Consider the following 22,970-nt stretch of genomic DNA (forward strand, 5'->3'; position numbering starts at 1 on the left):
TGGTATTCTCTCTGCCCAAGATAGCATAGCCCAGTCAGGAAACGGAAGACCATGGATTTGAACCCAAGTCTTTTATTCTGAGTCCAGTGTTCTTTCCAAAATATCAGTGGAAATGAACTGGCTGACCCAAAGGAACTTATGGAGATGCTTTGGATTTTTTATCATTTTAAAAAATCATTTAATCATTGTTTTCCAAAGCAATCATAGCTCCCCCAGCAGTGTGTAGTGTGCCTGTTTTTATACAATCTTCTCACCATTGATCTTTAACATTTAAAAGCATTTTTGTCAACGGAGTGGGCATAAGGATGGTTTTAATTTGCATTTATCTGATCATTAGAGAATTCAAACAATCTTCAGCTTAACTATTGGCAACTAGATTTTTTTGGACTATGTGCCAGGGCCTGAGATAAAAGGGAAAAAGAAAAAAAGAGCACGAGATCATGATTCCCTTCATTGGACTGTGGCCATTCTTGGTCTCCTTCTATATCCTGTCATATCTTTTTCCGAGTTCCAATCTGAGCTTTGGGAAATTAGAAAAGAAGAAAGGATAGAATATAAGATTTTTTTGGGGGGGTATGTATATAGGCTCAGTGGAGAACAGAATTAGGATATATCAAAATAGAAATGGAGCTCCAAGATCCAATGGAAACGAATCAACCCAACTGGAAAGAAGGACAAGGTCATGGACATTCTATGCAAATGAGCTCTTTGCTTAAGAACTAGCAGGGCAGAATTGTTTTCCAGGAGGTCATTTCTCTATCTTTCTCAACAATGTTTGTGTAAAGACAATCCCAATAAAGTTGTCATGAAAAATGCCATCACATCCACAGAAAGAGCTATGGAGACTGAATGAAGACTGAAATGTATTTTTTTCATTTTTTTTGTTTTTTCTTTCTCATGATTTTTCCCTTCTGTACTGATTCTTCTTTCACAAAATAACTAATATGGAAATATGTTTTACATTTTTGTATATGTATATCCTATATCAGATTATTGCTGTCTTGGGAGGGAGAGGAAGAGAAGGGAGAGAGGAAGAAAAATGTGGAACTCAAAATCTTATAAAAATGAATATTGAAATTTATCTTTACATGTAATTGAAAAAACAAAATACTATTAAGTGAAAAAAACAAACAAACAAACAATGCTTTTGTAGGGAAGGGAGCTAGGTGCCCAGGTAGCCAATGTCAATAAACTTAGGCTGGACTTTTGAGTTTGAATACTGCCTCCCTCCACCCCCCAAAAAAAAAACATTAAGAGAAAATGCAATCGATTCAGTTTCCATTTTAGAAGAGTTTGCTCTTTGGTAATGCTTCATTTCCCTTTTTGAGTTTCAGCAAAGATTCAGCAAAATGAGAAACAGTTAACACCTCAGTAGCTAACAAACACTGGGTGGCAAGAAGAAGGTGTTATACCTCAGACCCCATGCTGAGTGGCCTACCTTTGACGATCCTCACCTTTACTCCTCCTCTCCCCCACAACTAAAGGTAAGTGGAAATTTTCACTTAATGGGAAGTGAAAACACAAGTTCTTCTAACTTAGTGATCAGAGAGAATTTAGAGCAGTGAGGAACCTAAGAAGTCACCTCAGTCCAATTTCCTCATTTCAATGAGGCTGAAAGAGGAGAAATTAATAATGCGGGTCATGTATGAGACAAGTGGCAGAGTCAGGATTGAAGCCCAAATATCCTCATTCAGGACATAGTCCTCTCCCTCAACCCTACTCTGCAGCCCTTCACTAAATACAATCAGTTAAAGATTCCTGGGGACTCTTGATGGCTCTTCTCTTGTTCAATCGATCATTCATTTAGCATTTATTAAATGCCTGCTATATACTAGACACTAAAAATGCCTTCTTTCATTCAACCATTCACCCAGCACTTGTTAAGTGCCAACTATGTGCCAGGCACTAAAGCAAATTCAAAAATGAAATAATTTTTGCTCTCAAGGAGCTTACATTCTATTAGGAGAAGCAACATATACACAGAGAAGTCAATGTAACATTTATTCAAAATAAATATTAAATAATTTCTAAGGGGAACGCATTAGAAACTAGTAGGATTAAGAAAGGCTTTATCTAAGCTATAGCACTTGGGTATTTACCTAGTCTGTGGGGGGCTTTCTGCCTTGGAGATTGATCAGAGTGATTATAATAAAGAAACAGTCCCTGACCCTGACCCAAATCAAAACTTTGACTCCTCAATCTTCTCTCCTAACTCCTATGGTGGGTATAATGGCTTAAGTGTAATCCATCATGGATTCAAGGAATTGGACCGTGGAATTTTAGGAAGCTTTTTAGCCTTTGAACTTTGACTTTGGGGTTTAGATTATAACACATAGAATTTTGATTCAGAGCTAAAAGCAGCAGGTTGATGACAAGTGGTCAGAATAACAAACTTGGAGTTGAAAGAACTGCGTTTGACTCCCACCTCAGACAGGTGTGTGATCACCCTGGCAAGTCATTTAATTTCACTCACTTTCAATTTCCTCATCTGCAAAATGGGATTAATATAAGTACTTACCTCTCAAGATTGTTCTGAAGGGCAAATAAGATAATCTATTCTAACTATAAAGAGCGGTGTAAGTGTTAACTTATTATTAACTAACTGAAACTTTTGGTTTTATAGATTAGGAACCTAAAGCTCAGAAATTAAGGGATTTGCCCAAAATACCAAGGAAGGAAGGAAACAAGTGCCTATTACATGCCAAGCACTCTGTTTATACTTTACAAATATCCCACAGCAACCCTGGGATGTAGGGTACTCTTATCCCATTTAACAGTTAGGGAAACTGAGTCAGATAGCAGGTAAGTGACTTCCCCAGAGTCTCACAGTCAAGCATCCAATGCAGGATTTTAATTTAGGTCTTCCAGAGTGCTAAGAAAGAAAGCAAAGTCCTCTGCTTCCAAATAGGACTCTCTGTGGAAGAATGATCAGCAGGATTTGCAAGGATTTCATTCTTTATCCCCTTCCCCTTTCTGACCCTAAAAAGGAAAAACTACCGAAAGAGTTATCACATTTGCAAGGATCTGCCTGGGTCATATTTCTCTGAACGCTCCAGAAGATTAGCCTGGGAAGGTGGAGTTTTCACTTGAGACATTCTAAGTGTCTGATACATAAAGCCCATGCGGTGAAGCTTCCCCTTCTCCACCACATGTCCTGTAAATCTCCCCCTCAGCTTGGATGAATTTTATGTCTTGACTGCCTATAAAGCACCACTGCCTCTGTTACCAATTACTACTGATCCCACACTAAATATTGCAGAAGCATTTAGTCCAGTATCACTAACTGCTGATATTCCTCTCAGACAGATCCATTCAGCCTCCAATACAGTTCTGTCTGGGCTCCATCCTCAGATCCAACAGTACAATGGGGTCTAAGAAGGAAAAAACCCATGATTGCCATTCAACAGACATTCCTCCAGCACCTAGCCTTAATCACTGAATCATTCAGTCAAACTGAGACCTGTTGAAGACCTTAACTTAAAAAGGCCCAGGTCTCCCAGGCCATTTCCAGTCTCATCTTGATCTATATCTGGCCACTGACACTAATGTCACTAATTATTGGTGGAGGTGTGAGATGATCCATCCATTCTGGAGAGCAATTTGGAACTATGCCCAAAGGGCTATAAAACTATCCATACCCTTTGACCCAGCTGTGCCATTATTGTTTCTGTCTCCCAAGGAAATCATAAATGAGGGAAAAGGACGCACATGTGCAAAAATGTTTGTAGCAAGCTCTTTTTGTAGTGGCAAAGAATTGCAAAATGGGTAGATGTCCTTCAATTGGGGAATGGTTGAACAAGTAGTACATGAAGGTAATGGAATATTATTGTTCTATAAAAAATGATGAACAAGCTGATTTTAGAAAGGCTTGGAAAGATTTACATGAACTGATGCTGAAACAAGCAGAACCAAGAATACATTGTACACAGTGATAGCAAGAATGTGCAATGATCAGCTATGAAAGACTTGATTCTTCTCAGAGGTTCAGTGATCCAAGGCAATCCCAATAGATTTTGGATAGAAAATGCTACCCATATTCAGAAAAAGAATTATGGAGACTGAATATAAATCAACACATACTATGTTCGCTTATTTTTTCTTTTTTTTTTTCTCTCCCATGGTTTTTCTCTTTTGTTCTGATTTTCCTCTCCCAATATAATTCATAAATCAATGTATATTAAAAAAATAAATAAATTATATTTGGTCATTGGAATCAGATGCTGCTGGAGAGAAAAGTGAAGCAGGTGACTTTGCCAGCCCTCCCTCACTTAAATCCAGTTCACTTGCATGACATGGCGTCACTCCTCTGATGTTGTGGTCCTCTTCAAGAATGAAGGACAAACAACAATGACCTCCAGTACCTACTATGTGCCGGGACTAAGGATACAAAGACAAAATACAGAACAGTGGCTTATGTTTTAAAGAAAAAGAAAAACATACATTACAGTAACTGACCTCAAGGAGCTTACAATCTAATGACAGCAGCAAAGTGCAATGGAGGGATTTCTGCAGTCTCAGTCAGGAGGGATGTGTGTTTGAATCCCAACTCCTTCATTTATGACTTGAGATCATTTGGAAAACATCCTCAGTTTTCTCATCCATCAAATGAGGATACTTACCTCATAGGGTGATTGTGGGGATCAAATAACATAATATTTGTAAAACTGCTTTGCAAACCTTAACATATAATATAAAAGTCTATTGTTATTATTGAGCAACTGGGTAGCACAGTAGCATTAGGTAACATTGGACTTGGAATTAGGGAAGATCATCTTGAGTTCAAATCTGACCTCAGACACATTTGCTGTGTGACCTTGAACACAAATCACTTAACTCTGACTCAGTTTCCTTATTTGTAAAATTTGTTGGGGAAGGAAATGACAGGCTATCTAAGTCTCTTTGCCAAGAAAACCATGGGATCATGAGGGCTTGTATACATCTGAACAAATATGATCTTAGGCAAATAACTTTATCTCTTAGCGCCCCAAGCAACTCTGCAGGTAAAAGAACAGGTGATGATCTTTATTGTAGAGGAATTTTTCTCATTAGAAACCTCCTACATAGATGAGATCATGGGTCTATTTTTTTATTTTGCTGAGGCAATTGGGGTTAAGTGACTTGCCCAGGGTGACACAGCTAGGATGTGTTAAGTGTCTGAGACAAAATAGGAACTCAGGTCCTCCTGACTTCGGGGCTGGTGCTCTATCCACCACCTAGCTGCCCTGGGTCAATTTTTTTTAAAAGATACATGCACAAACAAATATCTTATAAGGTAGAATGTGATGGGGACAAAGAAGAATCCAAGACCAAATACTATAAAAAAATTTGAGGAAAAAGTGGTCACTTTCAGGTGGAGAGGAGAATGATCAAGGAAGACTTCATGGAAGAGATGGCAACCGAGCTAAATCTTGAGAGAAAAGAAGGATTTTCACAGAAGGAGATGTGGGAAGAGGGTATGTTCTGGCATGTAATAGGAAGAAGCAGGAGAGAGCAAGACAAAATTGTGGAGAAACAAAAATCTTACTTTTGCTGAAATGAAGGCAAGTAGAATCAAATCAAATTGGAAAGGTATGTTGGAAGCAGATTGTGGAGGGTCTAAAGTACAAGGAAAATGTGTATTTTATTCTTTCTGAGCAAAATGGGAATTAATAAAAGTGTATGACCATGGAGGGACATAGATGTGTCCCTTAGGAAGATTGTTTTCATAAGAGAGTAAAGGATGAACTAGAGAAGGAAGAACCTCTGCTCTGAGCTCATGGTCACTGGGCCAGACAAGTTACCAATGAGTAGAATTCTGTGTCAAATGTTCCAAAACCTTTATTTAGGGTTAAGATGACAATACTGTACATCCTATAAGCTAAAAGAGCCTTCAAACCATTAAAAGGATGAAAGAGAATCACATTTTCAGAACTCATGGTTAGGAAAAAAATGTTTAATATTTATTTCAGGAAAGTCAAGGCAGAATACACATAGAAAAGGACAGGGTTTGCTAACATTTATATTTTTGGGGGGCTGCTGTTATTCAGATGGGAGGGGTGGGATTTGGCAGAGTGGAAAGAATAGCTTGAGAATTCAAAGACTTGAATCCTAATCCCAACCCTGCCCTCACTTGCTGTGTGGCTTTGGACAAATCCCTTTACCTATATGGGTCTCCCATTTCTCAGAGATAAAGTATGGACATTGAGCAAGGTGATAAGAAAGACCCTCTCAGGGTTAAGAGTCAGTGGTTTGGAGACACAGACGTTTGGGACTTATCTTGAGTTACAAACTCATAGAGCGTAATCCAATCCTTTATCGTTGAACCATATAATCTTATTTTTTAACCTACAATAGGAGAAAACTTGTTATTGTTCATCCATGTGAAAAAATGTTACTTAGGGCGATGGGCAAAGTGTCTTTTGGCACTGATATAACCCATTCACCTTGGAGATCAGCAGTCTAATCTTAGAGAGGAATATGGTAAATCTGGCTCACCCATGATCTACCTTTTCAATCAAAAGACTTGTCAGTCACTGGGCTCTCTTTTCTATTTTAAAGTCTTGATGGGGAAACCATCTTAGTAACAGTAGGAGTGACTCTTGCCTTATTATTCATTATTAGCATGTTGGTGGACCAGGGCATTCTTCTGTTTTCTACTTCATTATCTTCACACAGATCTGTTTGTCTGAGTCCACTCACTTTGAGTGTAGACTACAGCTCATCCACCCCCTTCCTTCCCTTTTGATTCTTGTACATGTGTTCCCACCAATGCCCCCCCCCCCAAAGATCTTCCCTGGAGACCTTTCCTGGATTTTCTTACATTTCTTTGGTCTGTTGCTTTTATTTCATGGTCAATCCATTTCCTTTTCTGATCATCACTTTCTTGGATGCTGTTTCTTATTATTATGGCCTGTTTGAGTCTTTCATACATCTGTCCTTTTGAGCGAACCACAATGTAGACTAATCCAACCTACCTTTCTATCCTCAGTGGTGGTACTGGACTTGAAGTTGAATCCTGTCTCAGCCAATTGGTGGCTATATAATCTTGAACAAATAACTTTACCTCTGCCTCAGTTTCTTCCTTTGTAAAATGGGATTAATAATGTCACCTATCTTCTAGGTTTTTATCAGGATCAGATGACATAATATATACAAGGGGCTTTATAAAGCACTAAACTTCATTTTGTTGACTCTCAGCTTGGATATTTCAGAGATTATGATATCCTAGGACTTGCATCACTAAGAAAGCATAAGTGTTGAAAAAAAGATGAGGTTTATACTGAAAAGCAGTTTGAGATTATTAAAAGCCCTGTGGGATTTTCCAAGTGCTTTCTTCTTTTTACTCAATTCTGAGCTTAAATTCATTGTCCATCTGCAGTGGCTGGCCCAGGTAAATACACCTAATGAAATCCATGGTGATGGAATCCACTCAATGGTCTGGTTTGCCAACTGCATGTCAAAGGTTAGACAAAAGTCACTTTCCATCCATTCAGTACATGGATTACTAGGCTAATCTTTTTGAGTAATCAATTAATTAATAAGCATTTTTTAAAAAGCATGAACTACATGATAGCTGCTAACCTAAGTACTGGCAATACCAAGACAAAAAAACCCCCACAAAATCTGTTCTTATTCTCAAGAACTTGTATAATATTGATTAATCAGAGACCTCATTGAGGAGGCCCAGAAATGTCATAGGCAGACTGCAATAATCATAATGAAATAATTGGTAATAGAAAGATCACTGGTTCCCAGAAACAGATCTTTCTATGAACCAATTATTCCAATTTCCTCCCGACTGAGCCTTTTACCAGAGCTGCCAAACGGACTTTTATTTTCTCCACTCACTCTCTGTAGGAGGGGATAATGCATAGTGAAATATCCCCAAAATGAGCAGCTGTAAGAGGAGGATAAGCAAATGACCTGAATCGACCACAAAATGGATAATCAGACAGCTTCTAAACATCAAGCACCGCCTGTGTCTTTCTCCTCCAATAAAGCAATCGATGGGAATATGAAGACTGATTCAAACTGCCTCTTTTTTTTTGTCCCTGAACCAACTGGCTCACCCTGACCACATTCTTTCATCCTGGATATAGTAGAATTGTAAATTTCTATAATCATGAAGTTTCCTTTTAAAATAAAGTGCTATTTCTTAAGTGCAAATCTGACCATGTGATTCCTTTGTCAATGACAGTGGTTCCCTATTGCTGTTAAGGAAAAAAAATATATATATAAACTCCTTTGTTAGCTTTTAGAGCCTGATATAGCCTCCATTTCCAGCTTCCATAAAAATCACTCACTATTCTAACATCCAGTGTAATTGGCCTTTTCTCTCTTCCTCGTCCACCTACCATGTCCATGTCTTTGTGTTGACTGTCCCTCGTGCCTGAAATGGACTTCTTCCCTACATCAACTTTACCAATTTACTTCCTCAAAATACAGCTCAAATATTGTAAGGACAGAATCTTAAAAACTTAAGAACTCTACTCAATGGAATGTCCCACCATGATTCCACAGGACTGATGATGAAGCATGCTGCCCTTCCCTGGAAAAAGAAGTGATGGGCTGAGAGTGTGGATGGTGACATTTTTAGACCAGATTAATGCAGGAATTTGTTTTGGTTTACTTCATTATTTATATTTATTTCAAGCATTTTTTTTCAATGAGAGGTAAGTAGGAGAAAAAATATTTTTTCCTTAAAAATTGAAAACCTATCTACCAAAAGACTTTTTGAAAATAAAGTTCATCATTGACTCTAATTTATAAGAAATCAAGCCATTCTCCAATTGATAAATGGTCAAAGGATATGAACAGACAATTCTCAGATGAAGAAATTGAAACTATTTCTAACCATATGAAAAGATGCTCCAAGTCATCAGAGAAATGCAAATTAAGACAACTCTGAGATACCACTACACACCTGTCAGATTGGCTAAAATGACAGGAAAAGATAATGATGGATGTTGGAAGGGATGTGGGAAAACAGGGACACTAATACATGGTTGGTGGGATTGTGAATACATCTAGCCATTCTGGAGAGCAATTTGGAACTATGCTCAAAAAGTTATCAAACTGTGCATACCCTTTGATCCAGCAGTGTTACTACTGGGCTTATATCCCAAAGAGATCTTAAAGGGAAAGGGACCTGCATGGGCACGAATGTTTGTGGCAGCCCTCTTTGTAGTGGCCAGAAACTGGAAACTGAGTGGATGTCCATCAATTGGAGAATGGCTAAATAAATTGTGGTATATGAGTGTCATGGAATATTAATTGTTCGGTAAGAAATGACCAACAGGATGATTTCAGAAAGGCCTGGAGAGACTTACACGAACTGATGCTGAGTGAAATGAGCAGGAGCAGAAGTATATAATGATCAACACATAGTATTCAACAATACTATATGATGATCAATTCTGATGGCGTGGCCCTCTTCAACAATGAGATGAACCAAATTAGTTCCAATGGAGCAGTAATGAATCGAACCAGCTACCCCCAGCAAAAGAACTCTGGGAGATGACTAAGAACCATCGCATAGAATTCCCAATCCCTCTATTTTTGTCCGCCTGCATTTTTGATTTCCTTCACAGCTAATTGTTCACTATTTCAAAATCCGATTTTTTTTGTACAGCAAAATAACTATTTGGACATGTATACTTATATTGTATTTAATTTATACTTTGACATATTTCACATGTATTGGTCAACCTGCTATCTGGGGGAGGGAGTAGGGGGAAAGGAGGGGAAAAATTGAAACAAAAGGCTTGGCAATTGTCAATGCTGTAAAATTACCTATGCATATAATTTGTAAATAAAAAGCTATAATAAAAAAATAAAGTTCATCATAAAAAGAGACAACTGAGGATCACAACACTGTATTTTCATTTTGTTGTTGTGGTATGCTTGCATTTTGTTTTTTCTGATTTTTTCTCTTTGATCTGATTTTTCTTGTGCATCATGATAATTATGAAAATATATATTTAACATATATTGGATTACTTGCCATCTAGGGGAAAGGAGTGAGGGGAAGGAAAAGAGAAAAATATTGGAGCACAAGGTTTTGCAAGGGTGAATGTTAAAAATTGTCTATGCATATGCTTTAATAAAAAATAAGAAAGTTACTCCAAAATAACCAACATTGCTCATTGGGTTATGCAAGGAGGCCAAAGGTTCTTGAAGGGTTTAGCAGATTCTGATGATCTGGAAGGCCTTTGAATGTACATAGATATTATCAGAAAACATACAGAAATGCTCACCATTTTTATTTATTTTGGGGGGTCAAGTCACTTATCTTCCTGAACTTTGGTTGCCTTATCTACAAAATAAGGCAGTTAGACCAAATGGCCTTTGTGGTTCCCTTCTAGCTCTATGATCTTGTGTGATCTACTAAGAATCATAATAATAAACCAAGTAGGGAGTTGATAATCATTGGGAAATAATCAGCATTATGAAGATCAGGGCATGTAGGTGGTACTATGATAGAACACCAGGCCTGAAGTCAGAGAGACTCATCTTCCTGAGTTTTAATCTGGCCTCATTCATAGCTAGTAAGCTGTGAGACCCTGGGCAAGTAACTTAGCCCTTTGCGCCTCAGGTTCCTCATCTGTAAAATAAGCTGCAGAAGGAAATGTCCAACCCCTCCAGAATCTCTGCCAAGAAAATCCCAAATGGGGTTACGAAGAAACAGACATAACTGAAAAACAAGTGAGCAATAACATGAAAATCAGGACTAAAAATGGTTGAAAAGACCCCCATTTACAGGAGGTAGTTATAGACTCCCAAATGGTCATGAACAATGTGTGTTTGTGAGTGCATGTGAATGTGAATATTGTGAGTGGGGGCGTGAGTGCCTGAGGGAGTGTCCTAAGCCTGTGAGTGTGTATCTGTGAGTGTATAAGGGTGTGTTTGGGGTCAAGGTGGAGTGAGAGGGAAAGCAGCAGTTCTTTTTAAAATAGAAAAGGTTTAAAGTTTCAAAAAATCCATCAAGAGTATCCTCTTCAATTCTCTGGCTAAAAAGCATGAGCGTTTACTAGACTGAAACTTTTGAAAATAGAAGCTGCAGCCAGTGGGTAGATTACTGACTGTTTCCCATTTTAATCAGTATCTTGCAGTAGCAACTGAGGGGAGGGAGAGAGGCCTGCAGCCATTGTGTGGTCGACAGGTCACTGTCACTGGGCCATGCAGAACAACCTTCTGGGCTGGGCCCATTTCTCCTCTTGTTTACACTGCTCCTTCATAGTCACCCTGGTTCCCCAGTACTAGACAAAAGAGCACAGCAGGGAACTGGAAAATATCAAATGCTGGGAGCATTTGGGAGCTGGCAGCTGGGAGCTGGGATTCTGTTTCCAGATCAGCTTATTCAGAAACACCATGCTTATGAATAAACTACCTCTCTCTCTCTCCCACCCCCTCTCTCTCTGTATCTGTCTCTTTGTTTCTCTGAGTGTCTCTCTCATTCTCTCCCATTCCTATTCATTCATTCTCTCTCTCTCTCTCTCTCTCTCTCTCTCTCTCTCTCTCTCTCTTTTTCTCTCCCTTCCCTCTCCTCCTCCTCTCCCCTTTCTCTTTCCTTCTCTTCCTCTTTCTTTCTTCCTTCCTCCCTCCTCCCCTCTCTTTTTCTCTCTCTGAAAAAATAGCTTGAGGTGGAATACCATCTATTTTTTTTTATTAAGTACACAAGCATTAGTTGGTCCCTGAAACAACATGTACAGACATTGTCACATTATAAATGGCAACAGTACAAGAGCCCCACCTGTAGACTCCTTGAGGACCACTCTAAACCTCTCTTGGATAATCGTAAATCCATATGTCTCATATATCTTACTCAGTGAGAAGAGACACATCATCACCTAAGCTAACAGAATGACAATAAGACAGAATGAAGGTCCCTTTTAACTTGGCCCTTGACTGTGGATGCGGTTCCGACGCTAGTTGGAGGCAGAACTCAGACAGTCTCAGAATTGGAAATGGTCTCAGGCTCAGCTCACTCAAGTTGACCCACAGTTCCATCTCCCACAAGTGGCCATCTGTCCTTTGCTTGGAGACTGTCATTAAGCGAGAACTTACCTCCCTTCGAGATGGCCCATTCTGCTTTGGAGGCTCTAATTGTAAGGAAACTCTTCCTTGAATCAAACCTAATTTGGCCTCTTAGAAATTCCCACCCCACGCTCCTGGATATGTCTTCCTAGGGCAACCAATAACAAGTCTAATCCTCCATGTGATAATCTTTCGATTTCTTGAAGATAGCCACTGTCTCCTTATATCTTCCTTTCTTGAGAGCGAACACCCCTCATTCTTCCAGCTGATCTTGACACGGCATGATCTCAATGCAGTCCCGTATATTTATTAAGTGGTTTAGTGTTTGAAAACTCACTTTCCTTACAACAATCTCATGAGGTAGGTATTGTATTTTCTTCTTATTATTTTTGAGGAAACAAACCCATAGAGGTGGATAACTTTCTCATGGTCACTCAGAAAGCCTTTCCTTTCCCTCAGTGTGTCTCCCCATTTGCCCCTTCTTCTCCTGAGAACTCCTTCCCAAGCCCCCATTCTCCAGAGCTGTACATTTCAAATAGGTTTTTTGTTGAACTTTGGGAGACATTCATATTAATCCAACAATATCATCTCTGAGCTTTGGGAGACATTCATACTAATCCAACAATATCATCTCTGACAATTTCCTAAGACAAGCAGGAAGCATGTTATGGAATGGAGTTCCTGGGCTAACCTGGCTATGGATCACTTTTGTGTTATAATGGCAGAATACATCACTGCTGGTCCAAAGATCCAGTCTGGAGGGAGCAGGGAAAATTTGGAGCTAAGTAGAGAAAATTAAGCTTATTTTCATGCTGAAAAAAAAAACTGCTGCATGTTATATATAATTTTTTATTTATACACAGAGGGCATCCTCATAATAAAGTCCAAGGGGTTCTTAAATTGAGCTTCATGGACTTTGATGATTATATTTTGATACAATTAGTTCCCTTTGTTATCCTATACATTTTATTTTATACATTTAAATAACTTATTCTGAGAAAAGGTCCTCGGGCTTCACCAGGCTGCCAAAGGGGGTCAAGGATACAAAAGAAAATCCCTGGTATAGTGGTAAAAACACTGAATTTGGAGTCAGCAACATGGCAGAGTGAATGTGGGACTAGGAAAGATCTGGGTTCAAATATCTTTCTCCTTTTTTTTCTTTTTTGTTTCTACTGAATTTATTCTCATCTGGTTGTTTAAATGTTCTAGTCCCTGCACGGATATTAAGGCATATAATGATTGGCATAATGCCAATAACTGGCAGGTTACCATTGCAACCAAATGTCTAAACTGTTAATCTACAAATGTACAAGAGGTATAGCAGATCTGACAACAAATAAGACAATTGTTGTCTTAGAATAAGAATTACTGAGCATATACATTTCAGGAATTATTGACTTCTGAGAACACTAAGAAAAGGTAAAGTATAAAGAAATTCTTTTTATAAAAATTTCCATATAAAGTTCAGAAACATACCCAACAATGGATTGAATTTCTGCATATTTTCTTAACTTATCCAGACTAGTCACGAGATCATTTTTAAAAACTGATTCTGAACAATAGCTTTTCCATGCAACTAAATTTTGAGCAGAGATTGTACGATGCCTCCAATAGTCCAGTCAGGAAACTACAAAGATTCCTGCAAGTTCCCTTGTATATTTGATTCAGTGATCTAAAATACTGGTAGTTCTTGTGATCTTTACCTAGACATCGCATTGTCTTTCTCTGGGTCTCTGTTCTGTGAGCACTGTTATAACAGCTCGGTTAGAACCTTCCTGGTTCCAGGCTATTTCAATAGCTAAAAACTGTGTCCTTAATAGCAAGGTGGTGTTTTCTTTACTATACTCCTGAGAACAGTCTAGCTGTAGCAGCATGCAGGAGTTGAAATCTTCAACAATACCATTGAACTTCATATCAAATGGTCTCCATGGTTCTGATCTGAGTTCTTCTAGGTCCAACACAGCTATCTTGCGCTTTCTAAATTCTCCTGGGACTCCGACTAGATCTGGTCACCTACTTTAGTGAGTTTTAGAAACAGAGGGTCATCTGAAAATTGGAATAAACCCCAGCCTGCTGCATAGCCTTCATGGCCCAAGCCACCTCAATGTTAGGGGTCGTTGCCACAGGCCTTGGCTGGCAGGGAGCAAGCAGGGGCCCAGCGCATCTCAGACTACCCCGACTCCTCCAGCCATCACCGCCTGGTCAACATGTCCCCTCTCAATAAGTTGCTCTTACAAACTCCAGTTATGGACAGCTACAGAAAATAGATCCTGTGGGGGAAGAGTGGAAAATCTTGACTGGCACTTACCAGCTCTGTGCTCATGGTGACTTGCTAAATCTCAGGTTTCTCATCTGTGGAATGGAGATAATACCTGTATTACCCACCCACAGGACTGTTTTGAAGTGTAAACGAGATTACAAAGTGCTTGTGAAGTTTAAAGCATTATGCAAATGTCTCTCATTAATACATGTTTGACTTCTGGCGCCTCTGTGTCTTTGGTTTTCTCATCTGTAAGAATAGATTGGAGTCCCTCGTTTTGTGATGATGTATCCTACAAGTAGCATCTTCCTAGCTGAATGTAAGGCTTCTTCTGGAATTAAAGGACTATCTAAAGACTGCTCCTCTGGCCAATAGAGTCATTCCAAGGAAGAATCCTTCAGGGCTGAAGAGAGCTGCAGGGAGAGCCCACAGCTATCCAGCAAGCACCAAGAATTCTGTATCTCCACATCTCAGAAAAGACAAAGCTTTAAAGTTTCCCCAAGGAACTGAAGCTTAGTATAAAGAGATTTTTGGAGAGTTTGACATGGACCACAAAAGTGAGAGATTGAATGGATAAGAAGAGCAAGAAACCAGTTTCTAACTATTGACAAAAATAGAATTGTTAGACTCATAGTAAATAAGGAATATACTTAAAGGTAGAACGTCTTGTTTTGGTCTAAGCCCATACAGTTTAAGGAAATCCCAGAGTGGAATTGCCCTCCAACAATCCAGGCTGATGACTCATCTGCAAACTTGAGTTGTACAGTGTTGCCTGGGCCATGGAGAGACAAAGGGGTCTAGTGTCCCCTAGACAGGTTGTCCTGTCTCCAATGATGGTCTTCCATTTACTACCTTCTTTTCAGTATCCCTTTTAGTTCAGGTTAAATGTCTGTTATATAATGCTTCTTCCAGAGAACCATATATTCTTTATATGTCTGGATGTATCTTTATTCCCCTACTTAATCTTTCAATAGTTTGAGTGCAGCCAGCTCTGCTTCCTTTTGTTCACCTCCAAATAACAGGTAACAGAAATCAACTGATGGTCCATGAATGACTAATGGACTTTCTCTTCTTCAAAAGGTTCCTTACAGAATATGTAGATACCTTATCCAAGGCACCCTGGATACCCCATCTGTTACTTCTCATGATATTTTGCTTTGCTGTTGACATGTCTCTAAGGGTAGGGTAGCAGAAGGACTGCCATTTTTTTCTGTCTTCCTAGATAAGATGGACCACCAAGGCAGAGCAGGCTGAACCTAAGGCTAAACCCAGACAGAGGTAAAATGACATCAGCACCCCAGTAGCCTCGGCCAGCTCCTTAGGCATGATCCTGGGGCCATATATTAGTGCCAAGGTGCTGAGGTAGCCATTGCTGAATCCTAAAAGTGAGATGAAGACGCACGGGTATACATCAGAATTGAAGAATACCTTGTCCAAGTGGAGCCGAGGCTGATAGTTACAGAAAATGAAAAGGGGAACAAAAAACGTCCTTAGGAGAACTAGGGTAGGGAGAAGTTTGCTTTTGGGCCCTGGGACTTGAATCCAGGCAGGGATCTGCCGGCCACACAAGTCAGCAACATTGTACAGGAAGAAGCTGGTGAGAGGGACAAAGAACTTGTTGGTCCATAGAGATCCAGAACTCTTGTTGACTGACTCAACATTGGAGGAAAGGGCAGGGAAAATGATGATGGAGATGAAGAAGACATAGATAACACAGAAGCCCAGCACAGCTGTCTTCTTCAGCATGAAGCAGAGAGGAGGCAAGCTTGGGTCTGTTAGCCTGATGATCTGTGGTGGAAGTTTAAGGAGGCTGGAAGATTGTTCCTCTTCACTAAAGGAACCTCCTGAAAATACATGGCTTGATTGTATTGGTTTCATGTAATACCTGAAGGGAAAAAATAATAATTAACTTTGGGAAAAATTGGTCAAATCCAATGAAAATGACCTTCAAAGTCAAAGGATAGGTTGAGGAGGGATAATTTTCAGATTATTGTTATATTAAAATTTTGTGGTAATTGGATATTGTTTGTAATGCATAGGCCATTCATTAATTATAGATTGAAAATATGGATATATAAAATTTAGGTTTACTTGAAAACTGAAAAAAGATAAAGTTTATATATTGCCTTAAATATGGCAAAGTACTTTTAGTGCATTATGTCATCTAAGTCTCCCAAGCCTGTAAGTCAGGTAGCACATAAAGTATTAGCCCCATTTAACAGATTAGGGAACAGAGGGTTAAAGATATTTCTTGCCTATGATCAAGAAATATCAGAGGCAAGATTTTAACTCAGATATTCCCACTCCCAAGCCTACAAAAATCTACAAAAGAGAAAAATATAATCAAAGAACAAGAGAAGATCCCTCAGCTGGGCAGGGAAGAAGAACCGGGAAAACAAACAAATACATTGGAAATTGTAATGTCAGCATCCCAACTTCAACTATGTAAAGTCACAACAATCCACTTCCATAGTCACCCTTTCTAAGTAAAACTCTAGGATTCTATTAGATTAGTATGATGGACAGCAAAAGCATCTGCTGGTGATTCTGAAAATCTTTGCACTCAGCCTCTTCAACATTTGACTGTTAAGCTATACAAATTACCAAAAAACTACAGATTATACTCTTTTTTCAAAAATAAAAAATAATACAATAGTTATATCAGTTCATTTAAATACCCCAACTAACTAACATAAGAGCTACTGAAAAAGAATTCTAAACAAAGGTCAGCAGGAAGTGGGTTGTTTCAATCCTTAAAAGGCCCTATGGTTGCCCTTAAATAGATCAGATTAGACATAATTCAATTCAACAAATATTCTTTAATTGCCTATGCCCTGAAGAGTGTAAAGACAAAAACAAAAGCTGTATCTGCCCTCAAGAAGTTGACGTTCTCCTGGGAGGATTCAAGATGTACGTGGATAAGTAAATATAAAAGATGGACAAAGTCATTCCAAGACATTCTGAAGAAAAAGAAAATGAAGACAGTATTCTTGAATAAGTCATTTGACCCCTGTGGGCCTCAGATTTCAGAAAAACCAGCAGGAGACTATCTGGGTTGCACTTTCCTTGCAGGGGAGTGATAAGGAGGAGCGAGATAACATATATCAAGTCAGGTTGGGGAGAAAGTCCCCCAGCATTAAAATTATGCACGACTGAATAGGTCACTTCATTCCATCTTGAATTCGTCCTGATACATAAGCAAGGACTAGAGAAAGGAACCATCTTACTTCCTTCTGTCCCTTTTAGCTCCCTCTTTTCTAAACAGTTTGAAGATTGTTCTGTGCCAGATTTCTCTGGCTGAAAAAGCCCTGCCTTGCAAGCCCTACCAAGCTGCCATACTTACCTCCAGGTTCCAGCGCCCAGCAGTTTTTCACCTTGTTTTCTTAATTTGGATATTTTATATTTTTTGTAGATAATAATCCATTTCCCTTTGCTTTCTCATTTGGCTGGCACATCACTCTACTCAAGAAGTACCCTGGCTTGGTGGACAGAGAACTGCAGCTTTTGAATCAGGAGGCTCCAAACTGGAGTACTGCCTCTGCCACATATTGGCTGTTCATGGGCAAGTCACAATAAATACCCCTTGACAACTCTCTAAAACTAGAGAAGAGTTGCCAATCTGTGCCAATAGAGGGAATTTTCATATTGGGAAACCTGGATTATGTATAGCAGGTTCTGGTTTGTTCCTTTGTTCCATATCTTCTTCCCTTTTGGTTGTGAATGTGTAGGACACCAAATTTAGAGCTGGAAGGGTCCGTATGGCCAAATTAACAAGCATTTATTAAGCACCTAGTGTGTACCAGTTACTGTGCTAAATCAGTCCCCACTTTTAAAGAGCTTTCAATAGAGGAGACAACAGCTCTCAGTTTGTCTCTGGTACTATTGATCATTCAATTTCAAGTCCTCACTTTTCAGAAAATAATGTCTAGACCAAGGTTACACAGGCAGATACATCCCTCTTGGAGATTAGGAGAGTTGAGATTTGAACCCAAAATCTGGGATTCCAAGTCCAGTTCTCTTTCTAGTTTACCCTTGTCACTTTCAGGAACCTACATTTTAAAAGGAAATTCTATCCAATGCTACCTAACTCCCCTTTCCATCCCAGGTTAGCCAGATGAGCCCTGACAAACTCATTGACATGCAGTGGATATACCTTTTACTCTTAATTAAAATGTACTTTCTTCATTTGGTTCAGACTGAGTGGACTCAGGAAAAACCAGCCGGGTCTCTCTCTGCTGGCAGGTTTCAGGGTTGTTTCATTCACACCCAGAAGTTGTGACCACTCAGCCAACAAAGCCATTAAATGCTATCCCAACCTGTCTATCCATGGATTTATGGTTAGTCAAACCTAGGTTTGAATTGGGAATGCTTTCCAGAGGAAGTGCTGTTTGATTCTGGAGGTCTTGTGGACTCTGCTTGGCCCCACCCATTCCTCTTGCCCCTTCTTGTACCAGCATTATTTAGAATGACTTGGCAATGGAAATACAGAATTTTTCCTCCATGTCCCTCAGAGGGACTTGCCACCCGAAGTGGTCAGTTCATGTTTTCCAGACAATTCTAAACATTTCAGAACTCATTTTCATATGGCCTTTGTCCTTCTTTCTTCTAGAAATTGGAACCAGGTGATGTTAACTAAGGCTATGATGAACCCCCATTAAATGATAAAACAACCCAGCTGCCCAACTAGAGTCAGTATTATGATAAGGAAAATGATGACAGAATACCTCTTTTCCTTCTTGATTAGAGAATCATACAATGATCCCTCTTTAGGCACTATTGATGAGATTTAGAACTTCAGAACAGAACAGCAATACTGATTTGGGGGAGGACCTTTCCATCCTTTCTTCCAGTAGAATCCAAAATAAGCAGGTTAGTTCTTTTGTTCACTCATTCCCTTCTTCTGAGAGGTGGAATGCTCAAGAAGCTGGGACTGATTTTAGAGTTGTGAAGATCAGGGTTCATCTCCTGACTCAGGCACATACTAGATTAGAGACTCATCAAATCATTGATCTCTCTTGACTTCCCAATCATCAGTAGAGAGAGAGTTTCTTTCATTTATCAAATTCTAGATCCAACACCCCCTACCAGAAGGAGAAACAATTAACTTACCAAATTTGTATTGATCACCTAGAAAATGCCAGCCAGCTCTCTAGAACTGAGTGCCACTAATTCAGCCAAATAATCATGTTTGGGGGTGCCACTTGGCAGGTCAAAGTTGGCACAGGGTATCATAAGATCTGGGCTCTCCAATTCCAGCTCTGTCACTGACTAGTGACATGATCTTGAGTGAGTAATCTGGCCTGTCCCCTGCTTCAATTGCTTCATCTACAGAATTAGAATAATGATTTCTGCCTTGTCTACTTCCCACAGATAGAATCAAATGAAACCCTAAATGTGAAAGCATTTTAAAAAGCATAAAGGACCGAAGGCAAGGTGTTACTAATTATTTGTAAAAAAAAAAAAAAGAAATAGTAGAATATAAAAAGGAGGAGGGGGAAAGGGAGGCAAAAGGACGGAAGCTGAGGGAGAAGGAAAAGAGAGAGGAAAGGAAGAACATTACTCCCAGTAGCCTCTGGGCCAATCTTGGAGGTTCCCTGCCTCCCTTTGTAAGCTTTAGTGGTTGACAAATTTCAGCTAAGAAACCCACCTCTACCACTTCTCGGGCTTTCATCTCTCACCTCGTTTGCCTGCAGCCCACCCTTATCCCCCTTCTGCATGCAACACCACAATCCAGTTTCAGTCAGAATGTGGAAGACGTCAAGATAGCCGATCCCTCTTACCTGGCGTACTCAAGCTTGGGAAGAATCAGATACAAGCCGATGCAAATCGCAATGAAGATGTCGGCTGTCAGAAAGAAGGCCAGAGCACAGTTTGTCACATCATTGGATGCTGCCAGATCCATCAATGAGGCCACGGCACTGATGGTTCCCCCCATAGCCCCACCTGTAGGTAATAATTGGATCCCAGTCATGGAAAGAGAAGGGGGCAACGGAGCAGTGAACAATGGGGCAATTATATAAGAAAAAACATATATGTATATATTTAAAACCATATATTTATGTTTATATCTCTATGTGGCAAAGTACACATATATAAATATAGACACACACATATATATACGCATATGTATTTTTTTATGTTGTCCATTTTTTCCTTCCTTTTGCCCTTGACCGCCATCCATTCAGTGAGGCACTCTGCTAGTCCTGGAGATTCAAAGGCCAAAATAAACCCATGCTTGCCCTCAGGGAGCTTACAACCAAGGACTCCTCTTCCAACCTTCAGAGCTACTTCCAAGGCACGTGGGCTCAGGGAATTCCTTAGCAAAAGATAGCTTATCGACACCCATCAGAAATCTACCCAGTCCTCAGAACCTCAGCTCTACACTCACACTCGCCCTATGTCTGCCAAGCCGTTATCTTCTGCATCTTCCCAGGATCCCCTCTCCACTCACACGGATCCCACTTGGACTGTGTCACTGTCTGCCTGAACTATGGCAATGACCTCCTATGTGGTCTTTCTGTCGTCATCCAGTTCCCATCCTGCTGCCACAGTGATCTTCCTGACCCTCTCACTCTCACACTCAGTCAGCTGCAATGGCTCCCTATTCCTGCCAGGTTCAAGACGTTTGGCATCTAGAAGCCCTCCACAAACTGTCCCCAGAGTATTTTTTAGCCACACTGCTCCTCAGTCCCCAATGCTTCTTTCTAACAGCCTCCTCATGCACGAACCCACCCCCGTCTTTGTACCTTTCTTTAAGCTACCCCCCTCCCACCTGCTCCAATGCCTGGAAGACATCCCATCTCTCCTCTTCAAATCCCTCCTTATCTTCATGGCTCAGCTTAACCACCATTTTCTGTGTGAAGCCTTTCCTGATTTCTCTAGTTGCTAATATCCCTCTCCCTGATTATCTTGTATCTATTTTGTATGTATTTTGTATATAATTACAGATTTACATGTTGTCTTTCCTAACTAGGTTGTAAACTTCTCAAGGGCAGGGACTCTTTTACTGTCTGCCACAGAGGACGTATTTAATCAAGACTCGATTGAGAAACCTGAAAGGATCCCGAGCCTGGCCACACTGTCCTATCAGAGCCAGGTCTGGACAGGGGATGCAAGGGGAAGCTAATTACAATTTTAAAATACTAAAACTGGAGGGGGGGTCAGGCTCCCTCCCAGCACTCCCAGCATGTTTGCTTCTGACTTCCCTTGGTGATGGATCTTCCTGCTTTGCTGAGCCCCCTATTTCGCGGGACACCATGGTACCCCCAAACCCTGATCTGGCTTTTAGTGTATGTCTGAACTCTCATTTACTTGAACCTCATCTACTATCCTGACCTTCCCCTCTGCCTGCATGGTACCAGTCAGCTTGGCCCCTGGTGGGACAAAACTCTGCCTTGTCCAGCACCACCCACTCTCTGTCCACATCTCTATGGCTTAGAGCAGTGAGAATATGGTCACCAAAGGAGGGGAAGTCACCGGTCTCCAGTGAACACCTATGGAGATGGGTGGTTTGGAGCTAAAGGGTTAAATATTCCCTCCCCCTTTCTCAGGTATTTGCTAAATCTCTCTCTTTAAATAGCAATAACATCATGAAAGCTTTGGCAGTGGGGCAGGGGAGCTGTTTCTAAGGATCTGTAATTATTACCTGGGCTTCTGGTAATATTTGGGGTTAAACTCATTAAGAAATTCCCAGGCTGCCCTAAGGAAGAATATCTAAAAATCACTGTCTATTGATTCCTCTTGATCAAGCTTTTCGCAAGCTCTCTCTCCCCCTTGTAGAGAATTTACAATATTATCATCAACAACAAGGCAAGCCTCCGGGGAGCTCATCTTTCATGACTTCATACTTTTTATCTCATCAGTTATGGAAATACATGCAAATGAGGGCTTTTTAAAAAATCCAGCATAAAGCAAATGAATTGTTTCCTGAGATATGAACACTTGCAGACTTCCAGGGTAGTTTCTCCCTTCAATTAAAAGACAACAAACAACAACCACCAGAGATCACATTTGAGCCATGATATTCCAAGTTGAGAGCGCCCCCCAAACCTCGTGGGGTATGAGGGATCTTCACCCCTCTCTCTCACTCTTTGCATGGTCCCTACTAGATGTTTGTGAAGAGGTTAAACCCAGCCTAACACTCCAGGTTAAGTACTAAACCCCTTCCATGCTTTATCCCACCTTTCTCTCCCTTTCTCAGAACATACCTGAACCACAAAGTAAATGCAAATGGCAGAACTGACAAATGCGAGAGACCAGTGCAAATAGAAGGGCTAAAGTCATTCCCCCTGGTGAAGACACCAATTATGGTCTCATTATTGTTGTTGTTTAGTCTATTGCAGCGCTATTATCATTGCCTCCTCTATGATGTGTGTACAACAAGGTAATAATAACATATCCCTCCCTATTAGAGTTAAGCTTCTTAAAAGAAGGGACTAAGTGGGTTTATTTGTTGTTCAATTATGTCTGACTCTCTGTGGCACCATTCAGGATTTTCTTGGCAAAGATAATAGAATGATTTGTTATTTCCTTCTCCAGCTCATTTAACATATAAGAAAATTGGGGCAAACAAGGTTAAGTGACTTGTCTAGGATCACACAGCTAGGAAAACCAAATTTGAACTCAGGAACTCTAGGACTGGCACTCTATCCACTGTACACCTAATTGCCCCATTTAAACTCTCTATGTTTTATAT

The 22,970-nt window shown here is 40.1% G+C and overlaps 1 protein-coding gene and 1 long non-coding RNA gene across 2 annotated transcripts in view; one reads left to right on the forward strand and one right to left on the reverse strand.

Moving 5' to 3' along the window:
* The first annotated feature begins 1,103 nt into the window (after nt 1-1,103).
* Nucleotides 1,104-8,106, forward strand: LOC116421949. Its single transcript, XR_004232547.1, has 3 exons — nt 1,104-1,484; nt 5,351-5,568; nt 7,837-8,106. It is a non-coding gene; the product is annotated as an uncharacterized LOC116421949 (long non-coding RNA).
* Nucleotides 8,107-12,867: 4,761 nt separating this feature from the next.
* The window catches only part of SLC29A3 (solute carrier family 29 member 3), a 72,718-nt gene continuing 62,615 nt past the window's right edge, over nt 12,868-22,970 (reverse strand). Inside the window, exons 5-6 of the mRNA XM_012547968.3 lie at nt 20,056-20,218; nt 12,868-16,160 (exon numbers count right to left, since the gene is read on the reverse strand). Coding sequence (XP_012403422.1) covers nt 15,494-16,160; nt 20,056-20,218 — 830 coding nt within the window. The 3' untranslated portion in view covers nt 12,868-15,493. The remainder of the gene's footprint in view (nt 16,161-20,055; nt 20,219-22,970) is intronic.

The sequence above is a fragment of the Sarcophilus harrisii genome, chromosome 2 (assembly GCF_902635505.1).
Source record: "Sarcophilus harrisii chromosome 2, mSarHar1.11, whole genome shotgun sequence".
NCBI lineage: Eukaryota > Metazoa > Chordata > Mammalia > Dasyuromorphia > Dasyuridae > Sarcophilus > Sarcophilus harrisii.